The sequence below is a fragment of the Budorcas taxicolor genome, chromosome 8, assembly GCF_023091745.1.
Source record: "Budorcas taxicolor isolate Tak-1 chromosome 8, Takin1.1, whole genome shotgun sequence".
NCBI classification, from domain to species: domain Eukaryota; kingdom Metazoa; phylum Chordata; class Mammalia; order Artiodactyla; family Bovidae; genus Budorcas; species Budorcas taxicolor.
This window is the reverse complement of record NC_068917.1, coordinates 39,694,134-39,716,246: the sequence shown is the minus strand read 5'-3', so window position 1 is coordinate 39,716,246 and position 22,113 is coordinate 39,694,134. Positions and strand designations below refer to the sequence as shown.

The 22,113-nt window shown below is 35.7% G+C and overlaps 1 protein-coding gene across 1 annotated transcript in view; it reads right to left on the bottom strand.

Moving 5' to 3' along the window:
- Window positions 1-10,783: 10,783 nt before the first annotated feature.
- Window positions 10,784-22,113, bottom strand: part of PTPRD (protein tyrosine phosphatase receptor type D) — a 440,423-nt gene continuing 429,093 nt past the window's right edge. The window contains exons 31-37 of the mRNA XM_052645411.1: window positions 21,548-21,833; window positions 20,947-21,125; window positions 20,231-20,357; window positions 18,931-19,056; window positions 15,599-15,753; window positions 12,736-12,871; window positions 10,784-10,852 (exon numbers count right to left, since the gene is read on the bottom strand). Coding sequence (XP_052501371.1) covers window positions 10,784-10,852; window positions 12,736-12,871; window positions 15,599-15,753; window positions 18,931-19,056; window positions 20,231-20,357; window positions 20,947-21,125; window positions 21,548-21,833 — 1,078 coding nt within the window. The remainder of the gene's footprint in view (window positions 10,853-12,735; window positions 12,872-15,598; window positions 15,754-18,930; window positions 19,057-20,230; window positions 20,358-20,946; window positions 21,126-21,547; window positions 21,834-22,113) is intronic.

Sequence of the window (22,113 nt, the reverse complement as noted above, 5' to 3'; positions counted from 1 at the left end):
GCTCGTCTGTCCATGGAATTCTCCAGGCAAAAATACTAGAGTGGCTAGCCATTCCCTTCTCCAGGGGATCTTCCTGACCCAGGGATCAAACCTGGGTTTTCTTCACTGTGGGTGGATTCTCTACCATCTGAGCCACCAGGTACTTTCCTTACTAGAAACTAAACAAGTATTTTTAGTTATTTTTACTTTATATTTAGTCTATACCATCTCTTTTACTCTTTACAATAACTTCCTAAGAGAAGTATTATCCCTGTTTTATAGAGGAGGTAACGAGCTTTGAAAAGTGAAGTTAATTGCCCAAGTCATGCAGCTATTAAGTGGAGGAGCCAAATTCACAGGAGCCTGGTTGACCTGCTCTAAATCCCATGTCTCCTAGTAATAACTGTCTTTTGAAGGTTAAATACAATTCTGTAGGGCTCCCTCCAGCCTTGTTCTACTCAACCTTGGATTTAGTTCCTTTTGGCAACTGAGTCCAACGTTTCAGACAATTATTGACTTAAAAAAAAATGGCAAGATATATTTTTAAAGATAAAATTGTCAATGTATGTTTCTATTCAAGAGACTTTAGGCTATTATAGTCCTAGAATCTAGATCTCAATATCTGTTGAGTCATTCTTATTATTTTTCATAGGAGGAAGTGAAACTGAGAGAGATTATGTGACTTGCCCAGATTACAGAGTGAATGACAAAACTGAGCTTTGGTATTAGAATCCCAACTGGGTCCCTTCAGTCCCTGCAGTCTTCAAATCTTTCTTCAGTGAATGACCTTCAGCAGGCTATATGACCTCTTTGTGCCAGAGTCTAATTAGTGCTCCAAGAAGGTTGCAGTGGTCCATTTCCCAATTTTGTGAGGGCAGTAATTAATAGCTATAAAACACTCTGCAAGACACAGCACTATCCAAACACCAGCATGGCTCAACCGAGTCTATTTCACAGTAATTAATTCAGCATACAGTAAAGGAGAGATCTGTAGAGCAATACTTGAATGACTTTGCAGAGATGACCATTTTCTATATCTTGAAAGACTGTCCCACGGCCAGGATAAAGAATCAAACTGCATATTAATTCATTAAAAAATGTTTTGTAGATGACTTGTTTTCCTTCTTTAATATTGTTCTTTAAGACATGTTTGTCTTTTTAATGGGACCATGGAAATGCTATTTTATTCACAATGAGCATCAGTCTTCCATGAATCACAACTGGTATGCATGTTGTATTATTTTTAATGTGTATAATACATCTGGAAGGTAGATAATTCACCTTCATTTTATAGATGAGAAAATAAAGGCTTAGAAAATTAATCACCTTGAAAAATAATATTAGTTGAATGAAGTGTGTACTTTCTTTGGCATCTTGACTTTTGCCTTTTAATGACAGTTTTGTTAGTGGATATAGCATTGGTTTACCAGCCATTATTTCATCATTAATAATAAACACATAATCAAGAAAAAAAATTAAGTTGCTTGATTACCACCAACCCGGCTCATACATGATTAAGGTTGTATTTGAACACTGATCTGATTCCAGGGTTTTGTTTTCCTTCCTGATACATGACATTGTCATAATCAATAGGCTTTGCACTTGAAGTTTATTTTTCCTGAAGTGTTGCAAATCCAGCTCTGATTCATCTGTACTCTGATGCTTGTCTGTCTTGGTAGCCAATGATCCATACTTTCAACTTGCTGAATAGGCTAGCAGCACAATTTAGAACCACGAGACAAGTCTAACCCAGAGTAAAAGTCACTATATCCCATCTAGCTCTTTTATTTCCAGTCCCAGTAGGAAAAAAAAAATGATAAGAACTAAAAAAATATTTTTGGTTGCACTAAATGTTAACAAGTATTTCTATCTTAAATTTTAGCTCACCAAGTTATGAATGAGTGGTCCTTACCCATATAAATTTTCGGTGGAACTGCATGATATTTCTGTGGTCCAAGAGTGGGCTAGATCCTATACATTGAGAAACATTGCTCTAAAACTTATATTTTGAAAATTAAGTGATTTAATACATGTATATGTGTGAATAAATAATAGCCATTAATAAAACTTTACTGACATGCAACAAGTAGAGAAAAATACATGAAAGTAAAGGTATAGTTCAGAAATTTATCAAAAACAACTATTTATGGAACCACATCTAGGTCAAGAAATAAAATATTGCCAGCCCAAGAAGTTTGCTTTCTGCCCTCCTAATTAGTACTTACCTCTTACTTCTCAAGAGGGAACCACTTGAGAATCATATAGTGTATATTTTTTATGTTTTGCTTGATGTTATATTGATCATACTTAAGCACTGTAGTCAATTGTGCCACTACATCAAAATTTATTTATCCATTCTTGTGGTGGATTGACATTTATGTTATTTAGAATTCTTGGCTCTATGATTACGTTGCAATGGATAAAATCTTGAATTCTCTTCTTAGTCTCTTATTCACATATGCATGCATTTCTATTTATTATGTAGTTACAACCTGTAACTACTGGATAAAGTGTGTATATATATATATATATATATACACACACATATATATATGTAATATATTATTCTGGATATATAATGCAGAATGTATATATTCTGCATTACTTTAGAGTGCTTAACTGTGTTCTATACTATCTGTAAAACTGCATCCTAAAAAGGAGAGTGCATTCTTCTAACAGGAAATGACACACAAATTCCCTAGAAGTGTATATGTGTAAGGACTGTTCACTCAGACCTCATGGATTCTCACCAACACTTGATGTTGTTCGTCTTTTAAATATTAGCTGTTCTGATAGGTGTGTATTGATTGGCATTACATTGTGGCTTTAACTTGCATTTCCATGATTATTTATTAATTTATTTGTTTTGACCAATATGGCTTCCTTTTTTCTCCCCCCTAATTGTTGGGGGGTTGAGGTGCCTGCATTTTTAACATATACTTATAGGAGTTGGTTATATATTGTGAATATGGACCCTTTGTTGCTTATAGTAGTTAGTGTTAGTAAGTTCTAAAGTTTTATGCTCTTATTAAAATTCCTAGTATTGTTTGTTCATCTTTTGTTTACATCATTTTTCTAGGGTTTACCAATTTTGTTCCCTTTTAGAGAATCACCTTTTACCTATAAGATTTATTGATACTCTCTATTGTATATTTATTTTAAATTTTACTTTTTTTTTTTTTTTTACTATTTTTAACTAAATTTTACTATTTTTTCTTATTTTCTTCCTTCTACTTTCTTGGGATAAAATTAACAGTTAATTTTCTAATTTTCAACCTTTCCTTTTTACTAATATATGCATTTGAGGCTATGCATTTCTCTCTAAAGCTTAGCTTTATCCCACGTTTTGATATGCAGTGTTTTCTAATTTCCCAGTTGTAATTTCTTACTTCCCTTGTGATTTATTTTCTGACACTTTGGCTATTTAGAAGGGTACTTCTTAATTACCATGAGAATTTTCCAAATATATCTGGTATAGCTTCCTAGTTGAACTGTAATGTGGTCAGTATGTAATGTGGTGTAATATACTCTATAGAATTAAAACACTCAAAATTTGTCTAGACTTGCTTAATGGTCCAGTCCCTAATCAATTTTGGTAACTGTACTCCTGAAAAGATATTCAGTTCTTATGGAATATATTCTTCAGTTGTTGAATGCTGTATATTCTTAAGTTGTTGACGAGACTAGTGGTCTATATAGGTCACATAGGTTAATTTTGTTAATTGGGTTATTTATAGTTCTTTATAAGGTTACTAAATACTTTTGGTCTGCTCTGAAACAGTAATTTTAGCTACTACTGAGAGAAGTGTTTTAAAACTCCCATTACGATTGTGATTTATGCATATAATTCTATTTAGTTCTAATTTTATTCTGTTTTGAAGCTGTTAAGTACATAGACATATAATTGTTACATCTTTCTGGTGCAGTGAAGCTTTTTCCATTGGGAATTGACTTATTATTTGGTAATGCTACTGCTAAAATTAATAATAACACAGCACTCTTGGCTATTTTGGGATGGCATATTTCCTGGCCTTCTTTTACGTTATCATTCTTATACTTTTATAAGCACTATATATCTAGACTACAGTGTACATTTTAAGTTGGATATACTACATTTACGTTTAATGTAATTTTTGTTTTGTTAAATCTATCATATTATTATTTTCTACTTGTCCCACCTGTCCTAGGTTCTTTCCTGAATTCTTTTTTTCCTCTCTCCATTCTTGCCTCTTTAAATTGATTTTTAAAAATTACTCTATCTTCTCATATATTTTAAAGCACCTCTACTTTGCTATTAAAATAATTATAAAATTTTAGACATTTTAGAAAATGTAGAAAGTGCAATATAATTTTATCACATAGTTATCATTTAGTAACTGATACATTTCTTTCTAGTCATTTATTCTAATGTGTATAGATAATTTGATAACTCCTTTTAATGACTTTTCATGCTATATTTTTCCCCACAAACTATTCAACAACTTAATGACTAAATGGCAGTGTATTATATATATTATTCCACATATATACTTTTGTCCTTAATCATTTCCTATTATTAGACATTTAGGGTTTTTCACTTTTATTTTGCTACTACAAATAATGAAAAAAATCTATAATTTCAGATTCATAGTGTTTCCTTACTGTATTTACTTTCTTAGAATGTTCAGAAACTCTTAAAAAATTATGATGTTAAATAGGTTTTAGATTTATAATTTGATGAATTATTATACTTTACTGAAATCCTCTTAACTTATGAAGTCTAACCATAAATATGACTAAGAAAACAGACCTAAACTAATGATTATGTGTGTGTGCTCAGCCACTTCAGTTGTGTCCAACTCTGTGACCCCCATGGACTGTAGCTTGCCAGGCTCTGTGTCCTGGGATTCTCCAGGCAAAAATTTTGGAGTGGGTTCTTCCATTATTAACTAATAATTGCTGCATGTGTATGCTGCTGCTGCTAAGTCACTTTAGTCATGTCCGACTCTGTGCAACCCCATAGACAGCAGCCCACCAGGCTCCCCCGTCCCTGGGATTCTCCATGCAAGAACACTGGAGTGGGTTGCCATTTCCTTCTCCAGTGCATGAAAGTGAAAAGTGAAAGTGAAGTCTCTCAGTCGTGTCCGACCCTCAGTGACCCCATGGACTGCAGCCTTCCAGGCTCCTCCATCCATGGGATTTTCCAGGCAAGAGTACTGGAGTGGGGTGTATACATGTGTGAAATAAGCTATTTCATCGTTTTTGGCATTCCAGACATCTGTTTAATGCATCACAATGATCAGAATATTAAGTATGATTCATCTTGAAATTTTTGTCTCTTTTTTCTGGTTAGGGATTGTATGCTTACACAATCAATCAATAGAGTGATTAAATCTATAAAATCAAGAAACAGTTCAGGTGAGAACAAGAAAGAAAGAGGAAAAAAGAGTCCAATTGTCTATTTAGTATCAACATTTACAAAATACTTTTTGGATAATGGTATTGTTTCATTCCCTCATCATTTCCATGGCAACAAGTTATTGTAACATTACCCAGCGTACCTGTACTTTGCCTTACTTTAATTCATTAGGTTTATTTGCAGTTATGTGTTGGTCCCACCACATTGATTGCTATTTGCCAAGGTGACAGCTACCTTACATTCTTTTTTTTTTTTTATAACTGTTGCTTTACACTGTTGTGTTTCTGTTGTACAGCGAAGTGAATCAGTTATATGTATACATATATTCCCCTCTTTTTTAGATCCCCTTCCCATTTAGGTCACCACAGAGAATTGAGTAGAGTTCCCTGTGCTATATGGTAGGTTCTCATTAGTTATCTATTTTAACAAAGTAGCATATATATGTCAATCCCAGTCTCTCAATCATCCCACCTCTATCCCTGTTCCCGCTTGGTATCCATAAGTTTTTCTTTACATCTCTGTCTCTGTTTCCGCTTTTCAGATCAGTTCATCTGTACTATTTTTCTTGATTCCACATAATATGGAAGATTCTACGTATAAACAATCTTATATTTGTTTTGCTCTTTCTGACTTACTCTACTCTGTATGACAGTCTCTAGGTCTATTCACGATAGACCTTACATCCTTTTTGACTTGGCAACTCAATGAGCACATTATATTTTCCTATCCTTAGTTGTGATCCTGAGATGTTCACTTTCCCCAGGTCACATCAGTGAAGGCCAACAGGCATCCATTCTGTTCAAGGGTTTCCATTTGTACTGTTGGGAAGTAAACTCTTCCACTTGCCTGATTTTTCATGTTAAAATCCCAAAGATTCCAGGGACCACATAGATTGCTTAGAACTGACACTTGAAAGTAGAAACCAGATTGGAGGAGAGAGATGCCAACTGCTGAAGACAGCACCTGAGCCAATTGTTTCCGAAGAGTATATGTGCCTACTCTTGCAATGTAAGTCCATTCCTAATCTTTAAATACATAAGCCAAAAAATACTTTCCTTTTCTTTTAAGCCAAGTCAGGGTTTCCGTCCTTCACAATAGAAAGTCCTAACTTCATGAATCTCCACTTTCTCTTATAATACTTGTCAGAGTGTAAATTTATCATTTAATGCCAGCCTCTCTCCCTAGATTGCAGTCTCTATGTAGTATCTCATTTGTTGACTGGGAGGCATTGCCTTCTCAATGCCTACAACAGGTCTGACCCATAACTGCATAAACAATCTAAGCCAAGTATTTTCTCAGCCATGTTCCCAAACATTTTTTTTATGTGCCTGAGAGATGCCAGTTGTTTCAAGATAATATGTATATACATTATGTGTATACATGGATATATATAATGCATCTATATGTATATAGTAGTTATCTTCATCAGAAATAAAGATCGCCCATCATTTATACTTTGAGAGATACCAAGATCTCTTTCTTTGCTTGTAACCTTGAGCAAACTGTTTCTTTAAGCATCAGTTTTCTTACCAGTGAAAGGTGTTCACCTCAGTGCAGGCACCTGTAGATAGCAGCCTCTTGGTAAGAAGAATTACTATTAGCATCAAGGAACTAACTAGATAACCAAAGGAGAAGAGGGAACATATATAGCCATTTCAAAACCAAAGTGCTTGAGTGGACAGAAGCAAAAGCCAGGGCTGCATAACACTGACGTTTTTATTAGAATTCATTTGTAACAAATGGAACTTGTGTCAGCAAAGAACTGATTTTCATACAGACTTCTTTCGCCACCAATGTAACGAAGTAAGAAAATAAAAAGCACGCCTTTCATTCTGTAAAACATTTACGCGTACTACTAATTAGAGGTAATTGTATTTTTTTAACAAGCCATTTTACAAGTTATTTTTTTTTAATTTTTCAGTCTATGCATCCAAAACGAGAGCAAAGAACACAACTGTTATTATCTTTGTAAAGACACTCCAAGCTTGGATGGCAAAGCCACATAACGGATGGATAGGATGGATCTGTAGCCTTCTGATCTCTGCTGGAGTATCAGGGCACCCATAAACCCAAAGGAAACTAAAACCCAAAACAGGAAAAAGAAAAGATTATTAAAAATAAAAAGAAGGGCCTAAAACAAAGCAAAACAAAAAAGGAAAAAAAAAAAAAAAACAGGAAAGAAAAAAACCCTGTATATTAGCACAGAATTTTTCCTTTCCTGTTTCTATGCTGGGTTATTTACATACACACAAATGAATTTCTGAAGCAGTTTCTTACAGATGGGTTCAAGTAATAACATTATTGGGTGTAGAATCAATAGGGCAGTGCATAGTACAAAGGTATAGAAAGTGCAAAGTTCCCTAGAGGCCCTTCCCTCCCCTGGCTGTCCTTGCCGTTGTCTAACCATGCAAATCATTTTTAAAAAAGAGCTAAAATAAAGTTCTGTACAAATCACTTTTTATATATTTTGATTTTTTTTACCATTGTAACTAATTACAAAATTATACATAACTACACATACATAGGTAAATAATAGCACCGTACTGGTTATGATGATGAAAATAACTGAAAACTTGAAAGTTTATGGTAATGGTAGATAAAGATGTTTACCTGGGAACATAAAGTAGAATGGTTGTACAGAAAAGCACAGTGGAATGCACATCAATGACAGTAAGGGAGTTAGTTCTCGGAACAGCTCCTGAACAGCAAGATCTCTGGAATAGTCTCCTCCTCGCTCGTCTGTGGGATGCATCCCATATATTTTCTTCCTGTGATTATTCTCCCCTGTCCCTTTGCCACATGAGCAGTTTCAGTTTCAGGGAGAGATACTGCTCATTGGCCAATGGTCTGGTGTGCAGTACACCATCAGATTCTACATGTCCAACACGGCACGTCTGCATGATGCAATGTCTCTCTGACCCCCTTGGTTTCACTGAATAAAAATTATAGCACTGAGTAATCTGGCACTTGGATCATTCTCCATAGATACGAACTAAAAGAAAATAACAGACCCACATAGTGCACATTCTTCTCTGGTTCTGATGTAGGTTACAGAGTCTCATTCTGAGGTAGCCTTCTAGATACTTTTTTTTTAGTTTTTTTTTTTTTCTTTTTTATTTCTTTTTTTCTTTTTTTTTTCTCAGCTTTTTTTCCTCTTTTTAAAAAAAGTGCTCAAATATGATGCTTGCAAGTGTTTGGTCTCTTGGATTTCATTCTGCCAGTGATGGGAAATGTAGAAAACAAAAATCCTTCCATGCAGAACATCAATGAAGCTAATATTAAATCGAAATATTATACCAAAATTCTAAGAGTTCCTTGAATATTTTGAATGTTCTTTAAAATCATGTAAGATATGGCAAACTCATGCCATCATTCATGGCTTCCTATAGAAATTGTGTTGAAAAATTTGGGGGGATATGTGTAAATATATATATATATGTTTTTAATTCTTCTTTTAGAAAAATCTGAATGGAATACTAAATATGTTCAAAGTTGACAATGGTGTTTGTTAATAAATTTGGTGTAGTTACTGAATGTTTCAGAGCAGATTTGGAAGGGATTACAAATAAAACAAGTAGCTTTTCCTGATGTTGATGGTTATGAAAGGAAGAAGGGCCCTGCTTATCCAAGTGCTTTGGGCTGGTACAATCACTAACATCCCCGACTTGGTTAAAACTAGGAATGCATATTATTCAAAGAGTTTTTGTACATGTGGTAAACAGATAATACTTTAATTGGAAGAGAAACACATATGAACAAGGAATGAAAATATGAACCAAAAGCTAAAAAGAAATGCTATTAAAATAGGCATCAATTATAAGGCACTCTAAATGCAAAACTAAAACCAAAAGAAAACAAAGTACAGCACTTCCCAGGAATGCTGTATGCCACAAAAAAAAAGAAAAAGTTTCTGATTGAACAGAGTAACATGAGTTTGGCTTTGCCCCTGTTACATATCATAAATGCAAATTTCATAGCACATACTATAGACAATATACAATTGAATACACTGTTTTTTAAACATCTTGATAGCTGATATATTACAACATTCTCCCCTCCTAAAGGGATATGCACTGACCTTTCCCACATGCACACCTCTTAGATATCTAATAATGTTTTATTGCACTAGAGTGTTAGAAATATTGAACTTTGTTGGAAGCCTGGCTAACAAAATAGTATTTGTCATTATGATTAGGTGGGTGAGTGAGGGGTTGGGGGAGATTGGGAGGGAAATTAAGGGGGTGAGGTCTGACAATCACTGATGTGCATTCCTCATTTCCCTTAAAAATTAAAATTGTGTGATATTAAGAAATATCAGTATGTCATAAAATAACAAATTGAAAAAGATGTTACCATAGCTTTTCTACCTTAGAAAATTAAAAACTAAATCATGGAAGAACTGAATGATAGCTATATGTATCTTTTTGTGTGGACACACTATATATATACATAGACACCCCTATAAAATATGGATATATATGTATATATGTTAGCAGCAACTTTATACTTTGCGCCTCCCTGTTGATTCCAAAAAAACAAAACAAAACAAAGTTCTCTTTGATTATTTGAAGAGAATGGGTACTTTCTCAGCAACAAAAACCAAACAGAAATGTAAAAATAATATCAGACGAGACCAATACTGTAGATTAAGAATATTGCACAAAAATGTGCAAATCTTCAAATTATTCAGTATTTCTACAGCAAGATATTACAGATAACAGTTCTACAGCTTAAAAAAACCTACAATTTGGAAATAAAAAATGAACAGTTATGTAACTTTTGAAAATTTCACTTTATCGAATGATACATTTTGTTAAAAAAAAGTTTACACAGTTAAAAATGAAGCACAGGTCAGCAGTATCTTTACAATACTAAAAAACTAAATCAAAGACTTTCTTTTTAAACATTCCCCACCCCCTTACCCCCTACAATGTTATTATGAGTAGTATGGTGGGAAGGGGCGATGTCGAAGCAAGTCCATTTTGTCATGAGAAGCCAGCAAAGATCGTGCCCTGAGCTGCTGCACTCAGGCCATTTCTCCTCACACCCGTCACACAATCCTGAACAAGATGGCGGTTCTTTGCTGTGATTTCTTCTTCCCTTTATTTTGAATCCTTGAGGTATCTGTAAATAAAATCCTTCAGATGCCTCCTCAGTCAGGATTCTCTTTATTATTTTTCAGGTTAGATTATTAAACAGTGAATTCTTGGTCCACCCAGAAGAGTTCGTTGTTTTGTGTGTTTTTTGTTTTTGTTTTTTTTTTAATTTGTTTTGTGTGTGATAGTCCTACTAAGTGGTTGTTAGCTAGAAGTTAAGAAGGACTTCTCAAGTGCCCTGTATGGCTCAGAAGAGACTCCATGGATATTGAAGGGCCTGTAGTAAAAATCCAAAGTGGGTCAGGGGTTTCTACGTTGCATAGTGATCGAAGCTGCCCAGGTACTCTAGTGCGGCTCGATAGCAGAACTGATACTGATCCTGCAGGAGACAAAGCACGGGCCGGGGGGAAAGGAAAGAGGCCATGAGTCCATTGTGACAGAAAAACGGAAACGATGCTGGAAGACTCAGCTACAGCTAGGGGAGGGCAAAACCACTACTTTCGTCAATCAATTCAATCCAATGACTGACTGTTTTCTTTTAAGCAAAGAACCATTAGCCACATAGGTATTTATTAACTCTACCAATCAATTTGACTAAAATCGTCTCCTAATCCCAAAGTAGTGAAAGCTCGTGTGAAGATTATCTTCCAGACGTATGTGAACTGTTCTCCCAGTAGTACTAGACAGTACTACCAACTGAACATGTGAACTCCTTATATGCCACAGCTGTCGTTTATAATTATCTAATTATTTGTGATAAGTAATTCTCAGTTTGCATATTTAAGAGAGGCTGATGCAGATACACATTGTCCAGAGGAAAATATGGGTTCATTTATTTTCTGGGCTATTGCCAAAAACATCTAAATTAAAAAAAAAATCTTATCAGACAGTAATCCTTATTGCCTGTAATCAGAATTACTCACTGTTGTTTCTGATGTGCTTATGTAAGTGAGGGAGGCAGCCAGAAGGTATCTTTGTGATGAACATCAGGCATATGAAGCTGAATACACAGGGTGTTGAACTGTTAAGCTTTTCATCCCTTGAAAATGGCATCATAAGACTGGCTGCCCATGTCAAAAAATACTTGTGCCATTTGGCCTAATTCAGTGTGATTGCTAGTTGTCTGTTCTAGAAAGACCTACACTAAACTAAAACAGCGTGAAACATATCCTTTTATAGACAGGGAAGAACACTGTCAAATTGGAGTAAGTGGGGGCATTATAAGATGGAAAAATTATAATTTACAGATGAGAAGGGATGAGGAAAAAGTAGGATTTTCCCATAAAAGAAACTTATTTTCAGTAGCCAATGGGGCTGAAAGCAGATAGTTTCTATTTTGCTTAAATGTGCATTTTTCTACAATAAAAATGGTAATGCAAAATAAATGGAGTTTGCTTTCCTATCTTGTCACAGTAAGTTGCTTGGCTAAGTGTTAAGGCTTTTTAAAAGTCCAATTTCCCTCTGTCACCCCCAATACCTATTAAGTTTGTCAGGCTGACATAATGTTTTGGGTATTGCAAGCCAAATGCTTGCACTATTTTCAAATCAAAGCCTGGAATATACTGTGGGTGATGAATTTAGGAATACATATAAATTGTATAATTTGGTGGCCTTTTGAGAAACAGAAACACTATCTATCACTTAAATTATCCTTAAAATGAAGTCAATAGGCCAGATTGACTAAATCATGAACTCCTATTATTCTGAGAAATATGAGAATTTTCATATCAATTATTGGAGTAGAAAATAGCAGGCTAATTTCATTAGGGCAAATATTTAAAAATATCATTATTAAGAAATGAAATATGGAACAGTTGATACCACCTAGGCAAACAGAAGGGGAATGGAGAAGTAAAATGGGCCAAGGGTCTGTTATCTACCAGGTATATTATCTACCCTTGTGCTTTTTACATATATTAATTATGTGCAATGTATATCACCTTAATATGTATATAATTAATTATATGAAATTGCCATTTTTATAGGCCCCGAATGACCAAATACTGACAATTTGACATGTTTCAACCTGATATATTATCTTAGATAACTTCCAAACCAGCTCTAAGATGTTGACACTACCACTCCCATTTACAAAGAGGGGGAATAAGGTTCAAAAATATTAAACAATTGGATGTTTTTCCCACAGTATTTCCCTGTATTTTGCCTCTGGTGTTGACAGTCTCTGGACTCTAGGAGAACTTGGCAAATAAAGTCTATTATCTGGCTCTTGAGATGTGACATACTCCTGGAGATTTTTCTCACCTCTGTCTGCACCATGGCTGGTCGTTGTGTTCTTAACATTTTGACAGTCTGGAAGATATCTACTACTCCTTCATATCTCATTCTTTCCAAAACAATGCTTAGTGTTATGAAGACTCCAGTTCTTCCAACGCCCGCACTGTCATAATAACAAAGGCAATATTACTAGATGAGACACGCAGTCATGGCTACATTTTCCTGGAGGTGGACATATGTCCACCAGCTTCCATATTACATCAGCTTCTTCTACAGCAATGTTTCAGAAAATGTGCTGTTGGGTTCACAAAATGATTAACTCTTAGGACAGTGTGCCATGATAACAGTGACAATGAATATAGAGTAACTGATTTTTTAAAACAGGGATTATATATCATTGTGGAAAGACCCAGGAAACATAAAATTATAAAGTAAATTGATTAAAGGAAGAGTGAATAAGATATATATTTACACTCTTTATCAGATCCTGAAATTTGGGCCTTGCCTGCTTAATATTTTTAAGCTATGAAATAATTCAGATAAGGTGAGACAAAAAGAGATTCTACAGCAGGATCGTCTGACACAGGATCTTCATAAGACTTCATTTAGTCTTCATAAGGGTTTATGAATTTTTTTTGTATGGATTATGTAAATGTATATATATATTTTCTGTTTTTGAAACTTATAGCTTTAGCATATTATCAAATGGGCCTCTAAACTTAAAAATAAAAAAAATGTTCGTTAAGAACCACTGAGCTATATACATACACTTATTTTTAGATGTTCAGTAGCTAAATATCAGGATTCTTTCCACCATGTTAGCAAGGTTTGGGGTTTCTGTTTTCTTTATTGTTTTAAGATAATTCCAGAATCGTAATTGTAGCAAGAGAAGAAAATGAATTCATAGCTTTTGTGCTCTTAAGAAGTAGGAAAGCATCTGGAGGTTTAGGTAATGAGAAGAGTGAATAATCTGAAAAATCCCTACATTTTTGGATCCTAATTAAACAGCATGTATAACGCTTGGGTACAGGCTGTAGAAACTGGATGGATTCATTTACTTGGGGATGTAATTGATATATAAATAGTGTGTCCTTTTATAAACTGTGTTTTTTCTAAAGAGTCCTAACAAATGTAAATCCACAGGCAGGTTTTACACAGTGGCTAAGGATATCTAGGGGCAGACAAGGCTCTCTGTCAAAACGGAGTAGATGACCTTCAGGGTTGCTTTCAACCTTGAAAGTCTCTCTTAATCCCAAGAGACTGTGATTTATGATCTTTTCATTGAATGATTCAAGTACTCCAGGATCTATTTTACCTTGATTTTATTGCTCAAATGTTACAAAAATATAGGGCTTCGGACTTTCCACGAGGTGCTTTCAAGAAAATACCAGACACTAGCCTTATAACTTCTGAATTTATTGACTTTGTCATGTTACTAATAAGCTATAAATAAAATAAGTGGTATTTTATAAATACTCTCAGATAAAAGGAAGTATCTAGAGGTCTTTAAGATACGTGAATAACTGTCATGGTATTTTACTAAAGTAGTCTTTGTATATACTCTTTATCCAAATAACTTTGTGACAAAAGCAATGAAAAGTGATACGCATATGCATGCTTATTTATACTTATGGGAATGCCTGAAGGTAAAGACAAATGCATTAAATATAGTCTTTTCTTTACAGTTTCTATTAGAGAATGTGAATTAGGATTTTGGTAAATTATGTGGAAAATTAAGGGGAGTATCCAGGTAATTCAAGTCCAGTGTATACCATCCACTTAGTCTGAATATTGAGTCCACGCATCATTTCCTACATGCTGTTTGGTTGTCTAAAGCACAGGATTCTGGGTAAACTCAACACATAGCAAATACGTAGAAATAAGGTCTGCTTCTCACGTAATATGCCATGCCTGGGAAATAATGTGCTAGAAAGGGTCACAGAGATCAGTTAGAAAACTGAGGTTTAGAAAAGTTTCCCTTTTGTCACAGAGCTCATGATGACAGAAGTGGGACTGAAGCTCAGGTATTTTGAAGCCCATGTGTAATAGTTCCCCTATTTTGACACACTATCACCCTTATCACTAAGAAATGTAGTTCTGGATTTGGGGCAGGGGGAAAGCAAATAAATTTTTTAATAAAGTCTTTCAAGATTTTGACTCTAAAGAATTACAAACTAAGACTTAAAAAAAAATGAGTTAATTCCTTTTGCTAGAAGGTTTTTGCATAGTAACTTCCAAAAGCACTACATTTATTGCAAGTGTCCTTTCTGAACCATTTAGTTGCTATTTCTATTAACTTCAATGATTTGAATTATAAAATGCTGTGGAAACTATTGAAAATAATTAACTTGAAGGTGCTTCATTTTCTGATATAGCAACAATTTTCAAGCACATTGCAATGTTAACTGAGGTACCATTCTAATCACTTATTGACTGACAAGAAATTAGTATTGTCATTAAGGCTTAATAACTATTTATGGTTTTCTCAAGAAGAGAAACACAGGAGAAAGATACAGAAAGATAGTTATCAGGGTAATGCTATGAAAGCAAAAAAGCTAAGGAATGATAAACTGAACAAATTATCACTCAGGGATATACCAATAATTCCTGATACAGTAAAACAGGCAAGGATAAACATAGTTTGGTTCTTTGCTACAAGAGGTAAAATTTGAAGATAGAAATCTTCCTTGATTATTTTCACTTTGTGGAAAGAAAGAGAAATGAGTCCTTGCTTGAGGGTTTACAATATATTTCTGAGAAAAATAAAATCTGGATTATGCAGACTCTCAGAAAACTGGTACCAATAATGAACAGACAACAGTGAATATTTTCAAAGTTATCACTGCATTAAGCACAAATGGAAACTCATCATTCCTGATTCTTAACTCACCTGCAATGGACTGAAATGGGTCCATCTTGGCCAAACTGCTCTTTTGTTTTATGGACTTGGCCAATGAAGTCAATAAATCCTTCTCCAGACTTTGGCACTCCCTGCTCTGGCCAGTCGGTGAACTGGAACTGCCTCACGGTTCGGGACTGCCCGTCCTTCAGAACGAAAGCCACACACCCAACCACAGAGGAGGACGCCAGGAGGATTCAGCCAGTGCACAGGCCATAAGAGCAGGCATGATTTTTTCCAAAACAGGGAAGAAAAAGTTAGAAACATGTTTAACTAGAAAATCAGTCATGTTCATATCTTACCTGCTATTAACACTGTCTACATTTCACATCTATTTAAATTGCAAATTGATTTACTCTCACAATGTCCAGTTAAAAACCAGAATTCTCAAAAAGAGCCGCCTCATTCTCATATTAGGAAATGCTTCTGAGCCCCAGAGATTGTCTTCGAAGCCAAAGTGGAACAAAGACATTCCATTTCAAAATTTTCAGAATCCAATAACCTCTTATGCTGACAGGAACATCCAGGCAAGTCGTCCAGACCAGAGATTCTGCTATTGTCATGACACCGTCACATCTGCTGTGCTAGCTTATTTGCAGCACTGTCAGATGACAAATAGTGACACTGAAAGGATCTGACACAAACTGGGTAGCGGCTGTTAACCTGGACGCCCCACGTCTCAGAGGTATACTATTGCTAGCCAAGGCAGTATACACAGCGCGTACCAGGTGACTATGCCGTTGAGCAGGAAGTGAGGCGTCCCTCAAGGAGATAGGAGGGATTATTAATGACTAAATGCTGTGTTCTGAAAAAGGACTCTTTCTGGCTGACCACAGAAGCTGAGGGGTCCATGCGTGGCTTTAACACAGACAAACCAAAAGCCAGATGCAGACGCAATCTTTCTTTCAAGTGATTAGGCAGAAGTACTCTGAAGTATAAATGGCTTCAAAAGAAAATACTAAAAGACTCTGGATTCATTCTGGAATTCTATAATGTTTGGAAGGATAACAAAAGCAGAAGGGACTCTCTGTTTATTGAAGCAGGAATAACAACTATCACCATCAACTTTCTTCCCTGAATTACAGAGACAGAGATAATCCAAATTCCAACTTCAGATGGGTGGATCCCATTTGAGGAGGCCCTGCTCCTAGTTAAGGCTTCAATGTGGTTCTTCTTTCCACTTCTTTAATAACTTTCCCCTCAATCAAGTCCTTTTTGATACAGATATTCATGTTCCCAAGATTCTGAGTAAGTAGCCTCTATGCTAAGTCGTTTTCAGTTATGTCTGACTTTTTGCAACCCCATGGACCATACCCCGCCAGGCTCCTCTGTCCATGAAATTTTCCAGGCAAGAATGCAGGAGTGAGTTGCCATTTCCTCCTCCAGAGGATCTTCCTGACCAAGGGACTGAACCTATTTCTCTTATGTTTCCTGCATTGGCAGGTGGGTTCTTTACCACTAGCACCACCTGAGAAGCCCTCTGAGTAAGTAAACAGAGACCCAATCTTTCTCATTGAGTTGTATGGAGAAGAAAGCATGGCCCAACTCGAGCTGGACACATCACCAAGTCTGGTGGTTTCCATAGGAACAGGGCATATTCCTGACTGGCATCATTTGGGAATTGAGATAAAACACGTAGATCACATCAACTTTGTGAGAATACTGAGGAATATAAAAATAACTGCTTGGCCCCATAACTAACTTATGGATTGTTACTACAGAAGCATGATTTACTTCCCTCGGTTTCTGAAAAGGGTTTGAAAAGCACAGGAAGGGAAGCCAGTGGCTAGGTGATACAGATTTGTCTTCTCTGACTGTCCTGGTGATTTCATTTCTGACCACGGTTGCTTTTAGCAGCAAGAAGTCATGTGTACAAACCTTTATGATTTGGAAGAGAGACCACCTGACTGCATTTAAAGGCTACCTGTTTAACGAGACTGTATTCTCAAGTGCCAATGTGCTTTTTAAACTGGAAAGTTGAGATTAGAAACACATTAGGAGCACAAATAGCACATGCTACGGTAGCTAAAAAAATTATACAGTCACAAGGAGGCTTCAAAACAAAACATGTGAACAAGTTCCTCCAAGGTTTCTTTTACTTATCACGGTCAGATTTAATTTGGGCAATCGAGGGGTAATAAAGAAGTTGTCTCTGCTGTTTGTGGTGCCTGGCTGCTGCTATACTTTCGTCAGAAATGGTTGGTGTGTTTGCTTGGAATGCACTCAAAATTTTCACTCAGATATCTAGCTTCAAATTCTGAAAGTGTGTTCTTTTTTTTAAAAAAAACAAACAAACACAGAGTAGGACTCAAAACGAGACCTAGGGGCTTAACTACTGTCTTGAGCATAGTCACCTTCAGAGTAGTTAAGACTTCAGACTTTCTAGGATTAACAGGTCTGTCACCTGAGCCAAGCAGCCTGCTAACCAATTTCTCCTTCACTTTAGGTCAATAGCCAGGGCCAGGCTTTGGGGATTAGTGGACAATCTCTAAACTTGAGTCTTGGTTGAGAAAGCTGCTTTCCAGAAAAAACAATGGATCAAGTAAATAGTTCTACCCTACAGTTTTATTCAACCCACCCACTGAGACAGTTCCAAAAACAAAGCAGGGCTTTGCACTGACCCAATCTCTTCTAAGATGTGTTTGTAATCATGGTTTAAAAGTGGCCAAAGGCAAGGATTTTAAAGTTTATGCACAGAACATCTTACATCAGGGCTGAACTTTGGACTCAGCAATCTAGATCAGAAATGCAGGATGAAAATTAGCCAAGAAGGGTCGCGGGTGCACAGCTTTCATGGACAGACATATTAGCACACGGAGGAATAAACCATGCCAGGAATCAAATTAGAATGTGCAAAGCTTGTCAGATTCTTCTAAAGAATGTCATTTGCTCTGCAGTTTTAAAATCATACCAAATTAACCTCCAAGCCCACATGACCTAAAGGGCTTAGCAAAACAACAACATATTTACAGCCTCAAGTAATGAAGAAGTCAAAAAAGCTCCAAAGAGAATGAGCTAAGAAGGTGAATGTAAGCGCAGCCAACCAATCAGTAAATGCTTCCCGGCACACACATTCACCAAGTATGTCCCCAAAGTTGGGCTGCCAGATGTTCCCTTTGAATGTGAGCCAAGCCTGGGTTTATGAGAAAACTTGCCAAACAGGCAAAGTTACTCTTATATTAAAAAAAGAAAAAAAAATTCTCCAAAATGGGTGATTTCTTTTAGTTTGGGACTATGGTCGCTTGGCAAATGTTTTCTCCCAGAGATGTCTTTTAGACTGTATTTCAGCTAATGTTTAAGAGCATAAGACTATGCCAACTTACCCTGGCATCTGTGACCTTGAATTCTCTTAGGATATATTGTGGCATGTTGTACTCAGCCATGGGATCAACAACAAAGTACTGGTATCTTGCAGATCGTTCTGCTGGCCAGTACTGGTGACATTTCTCCTGAGAAAAATGAAGATTAATGACGAGCTATGTAAAGTGTAAATAGAGTTTTGTTTATCACCCGTCTATATATCTAATGTCTTTCTTTCACTAACACCATTTTAGAATTTAAGACCATTCCATTACACGTGACTCATCTTCTCTTTGAAAGCATAGGTTTCCTCAGGAGAGGGAAATTGTGTGGGTCACTATTTGCTCACGGTACCAAGCAGAGTACTTGGCATACAGTAGATGCCTAATACACCTAAGTTGAACTGGCTACTTCAATAGGGTAAGCATCTTCATACTTAGTTTAGACAAATAATTACATCAGTACTCAGGCTAATGCTAGCCATGTCAATCATGTATTGACATTCACCATTGTGGTTTTGAACGAAGACAAACGTCAAGTGTGAACACAGAAAGAAACCTCTGAGTTGAACTTGTCCAATCTCCTTCGTCAGCTGAAGAACCTGGAGCACGTGCAGTTTTAGTGACTTCAGCAACCAAATCAGAAAAGTCAAGTTTCTTTCTCAGTTTGGTATTTTTTTACTCTCTGTCTGGGCTCTAAAATTTGGGTTTTAGATACATCTCTACCATTGAATTTATACAAAGACAAGAAAAAAAAAAGCCTCTTAAGCAAATATGGCAGAGTGCTTGTATCTGCTGAATCTAAGTGGCTCTAATACTATTATGAATTAGGTGGCTCTAATACTATTTCATGGTATTTTTCAGAATAACCTTTTTTTTTTTAAGTAGAGCAGAGATTATCAGATTTATTCATAGAAAAACTATGTAACTTTCCGATAGTTTAATCAGAGTGGAAGATGAACAAGCAAAAATTTGCCTCAGAGATGACAAAGTCAAATTCCTTCATACAGAGTAATGATGGCACCTAAGCTATGGCTTGTTCAGAGCAAAAGGAAGTAAGACTACACTGAGAATCAGAACAAATCAGCAATATTAGTCTCTATGACAGTGCTACACTGGAAATAAAGTACCTGTTTTTTCTCCAAAACACAAAAATGAAAGAACTTGATGTGGCTTTGCAAGTTAAAAACCAACATACAGTAATGAATGACTCATAACATGTCTGGAGTACTCAACATTTCAAAGAAACGACATTAGCACTGGGGTTTTTTCAATGGAATCCTCATTTCTTTGTGGAGTGAAGGTCTTATGTGAAGATACTCACTCTACCCATCTCACGCAGCTTGGTGAGCATCACGACAATGGTGGAGTTGTGTTCCCAGAGCATCCGCCAGAAGTCTTCAGTGGTCTCTGCCAAGGGCCCCTGGGTAGCGATGTAAGCTTTCTGTTGTCTGAATCACAGATAGCATGTTAATCAGAAAATATACAAAGGCTTCACATTTGATATGTAAATATCAAATCCAGGTAATAAAAATGAAAATATTAATGTTATTATGGTAAATTCCCGTTACAATTATGTAATCAAATAAGAACATTTAAGACATTTTAGGAATTTTGCAAAAGAAATTGCTTTGTTAATATAATGATGTATGTCTTTATCACTGTTATTTAAACTTTAGAGCAATGCTAATAGTTCAATTTCATGTCTCATATAAATCACTTAAGAAACAGTTGTGCAGCTTCATTTTGTAGAAATGACTCATACAATCTATGACATTTATATAATTTGGTTCAAAACAATTTCTATATTAACTCCTTCCATATCCAAATGGTTTCTGAAAGAAGAGTGCAGATTATAAATTCCATGATTGCTTCCTCTTACTCCTATCCAAAATAACAAAAAATGAATATCAAGGGACTGAATGCTGACCAATGCAGAAAGAAAACATTTTAAATTGAGATGAAATTCATTCTGGCTGTGAAACTAGGGCACATGTAAATACCAAGAGTTTAGGCTGTCAGGGGAGCAAGAGTATATACCTGTATCCATCAATAAAACTGGCATTGATGTAATCAGATCCTTCTACACCTCGGATAGGCTGCAGGCACACCCTTGTGGATTCATATGGCATAATATTAACAAGGCGATTTTTGAATTTATTACATGGAAGATTGGCACTGATGAATCTTGAGGTGTGAGCTTTAGAGCTGGCTAGACGCTGTTGAACAGAAAAACAACAAAAAAATAAAAATTCAACAAAGATAATTTTAGCCTGTGGTGTAACTGCAGTGAACCCAAGATTTTCTCTTTAGATACGAAGATTCTGTTTATTTTTAATCCAGTCACTCTTCCAACTGCACTGCTTTTCACGTCTACCTAATGACTCCATATAGACAGAGGAAGTTTTAAATATTATGTTCTAAGAATATGTTCTCTCAATTTAAATTAGGGTACAGAAGAGCTCAAGGTATTATGAGGAAGCAAAAAATAGAAAAGGGAAAGATGAAGAAAGTGTTTTATAGTCAGACACCCGAGGGAGAAGGTCAAGTGAATCTTGTAACTTCACCTATTTGAAAGGTTAAGAAAGACAATTCCAGAATGACTTGCTTCTGAATTACCACATCACATCCAATATCATACCTTAAATTCGAGCTCCATTCCTGTGACATTCTCTCCTGTTTCTATTTGTGTCAGCTTCTGAATGTAGGCATACAAGTTTCTAGCTGGCACTTCGGTATTTCCACAAGTCACTGCCTCCAACAGTGCATCATGGATAAAGATGTATTGGTCTTCTGTTTGAACCATGTAATTCCTCTGGGCTCTCATTAAAGTTACATGGCCATAAATATCTACAGTTTTTTCATGCTTTATTCTTTCTAACATGGCATCTATTACAATGAAACACCCAGTCCGGCCAACTCCCGCGCTACAAGGAAAACAAAAATGGAAAAAAAAAAAAAAAAAAAAACAAAAACAAAGAGAGAGAGAGAGAGAAGTACAAATGAATCTATTGAGAAACCAACACATTATAAAATTATTTTGATTATTTTTAATTAACTAGATTTTAAACCCAGTAATTCTACTCAAATAGCTACTGTGATGGTTTTGGAGCATTCTAAACCAAAGGGCAGGGAACAAATTAACAAATAAAATTTGACTGGCTTCAAAATACAAAAATAGTAAATCTGTAATTACTATGCTCCTAG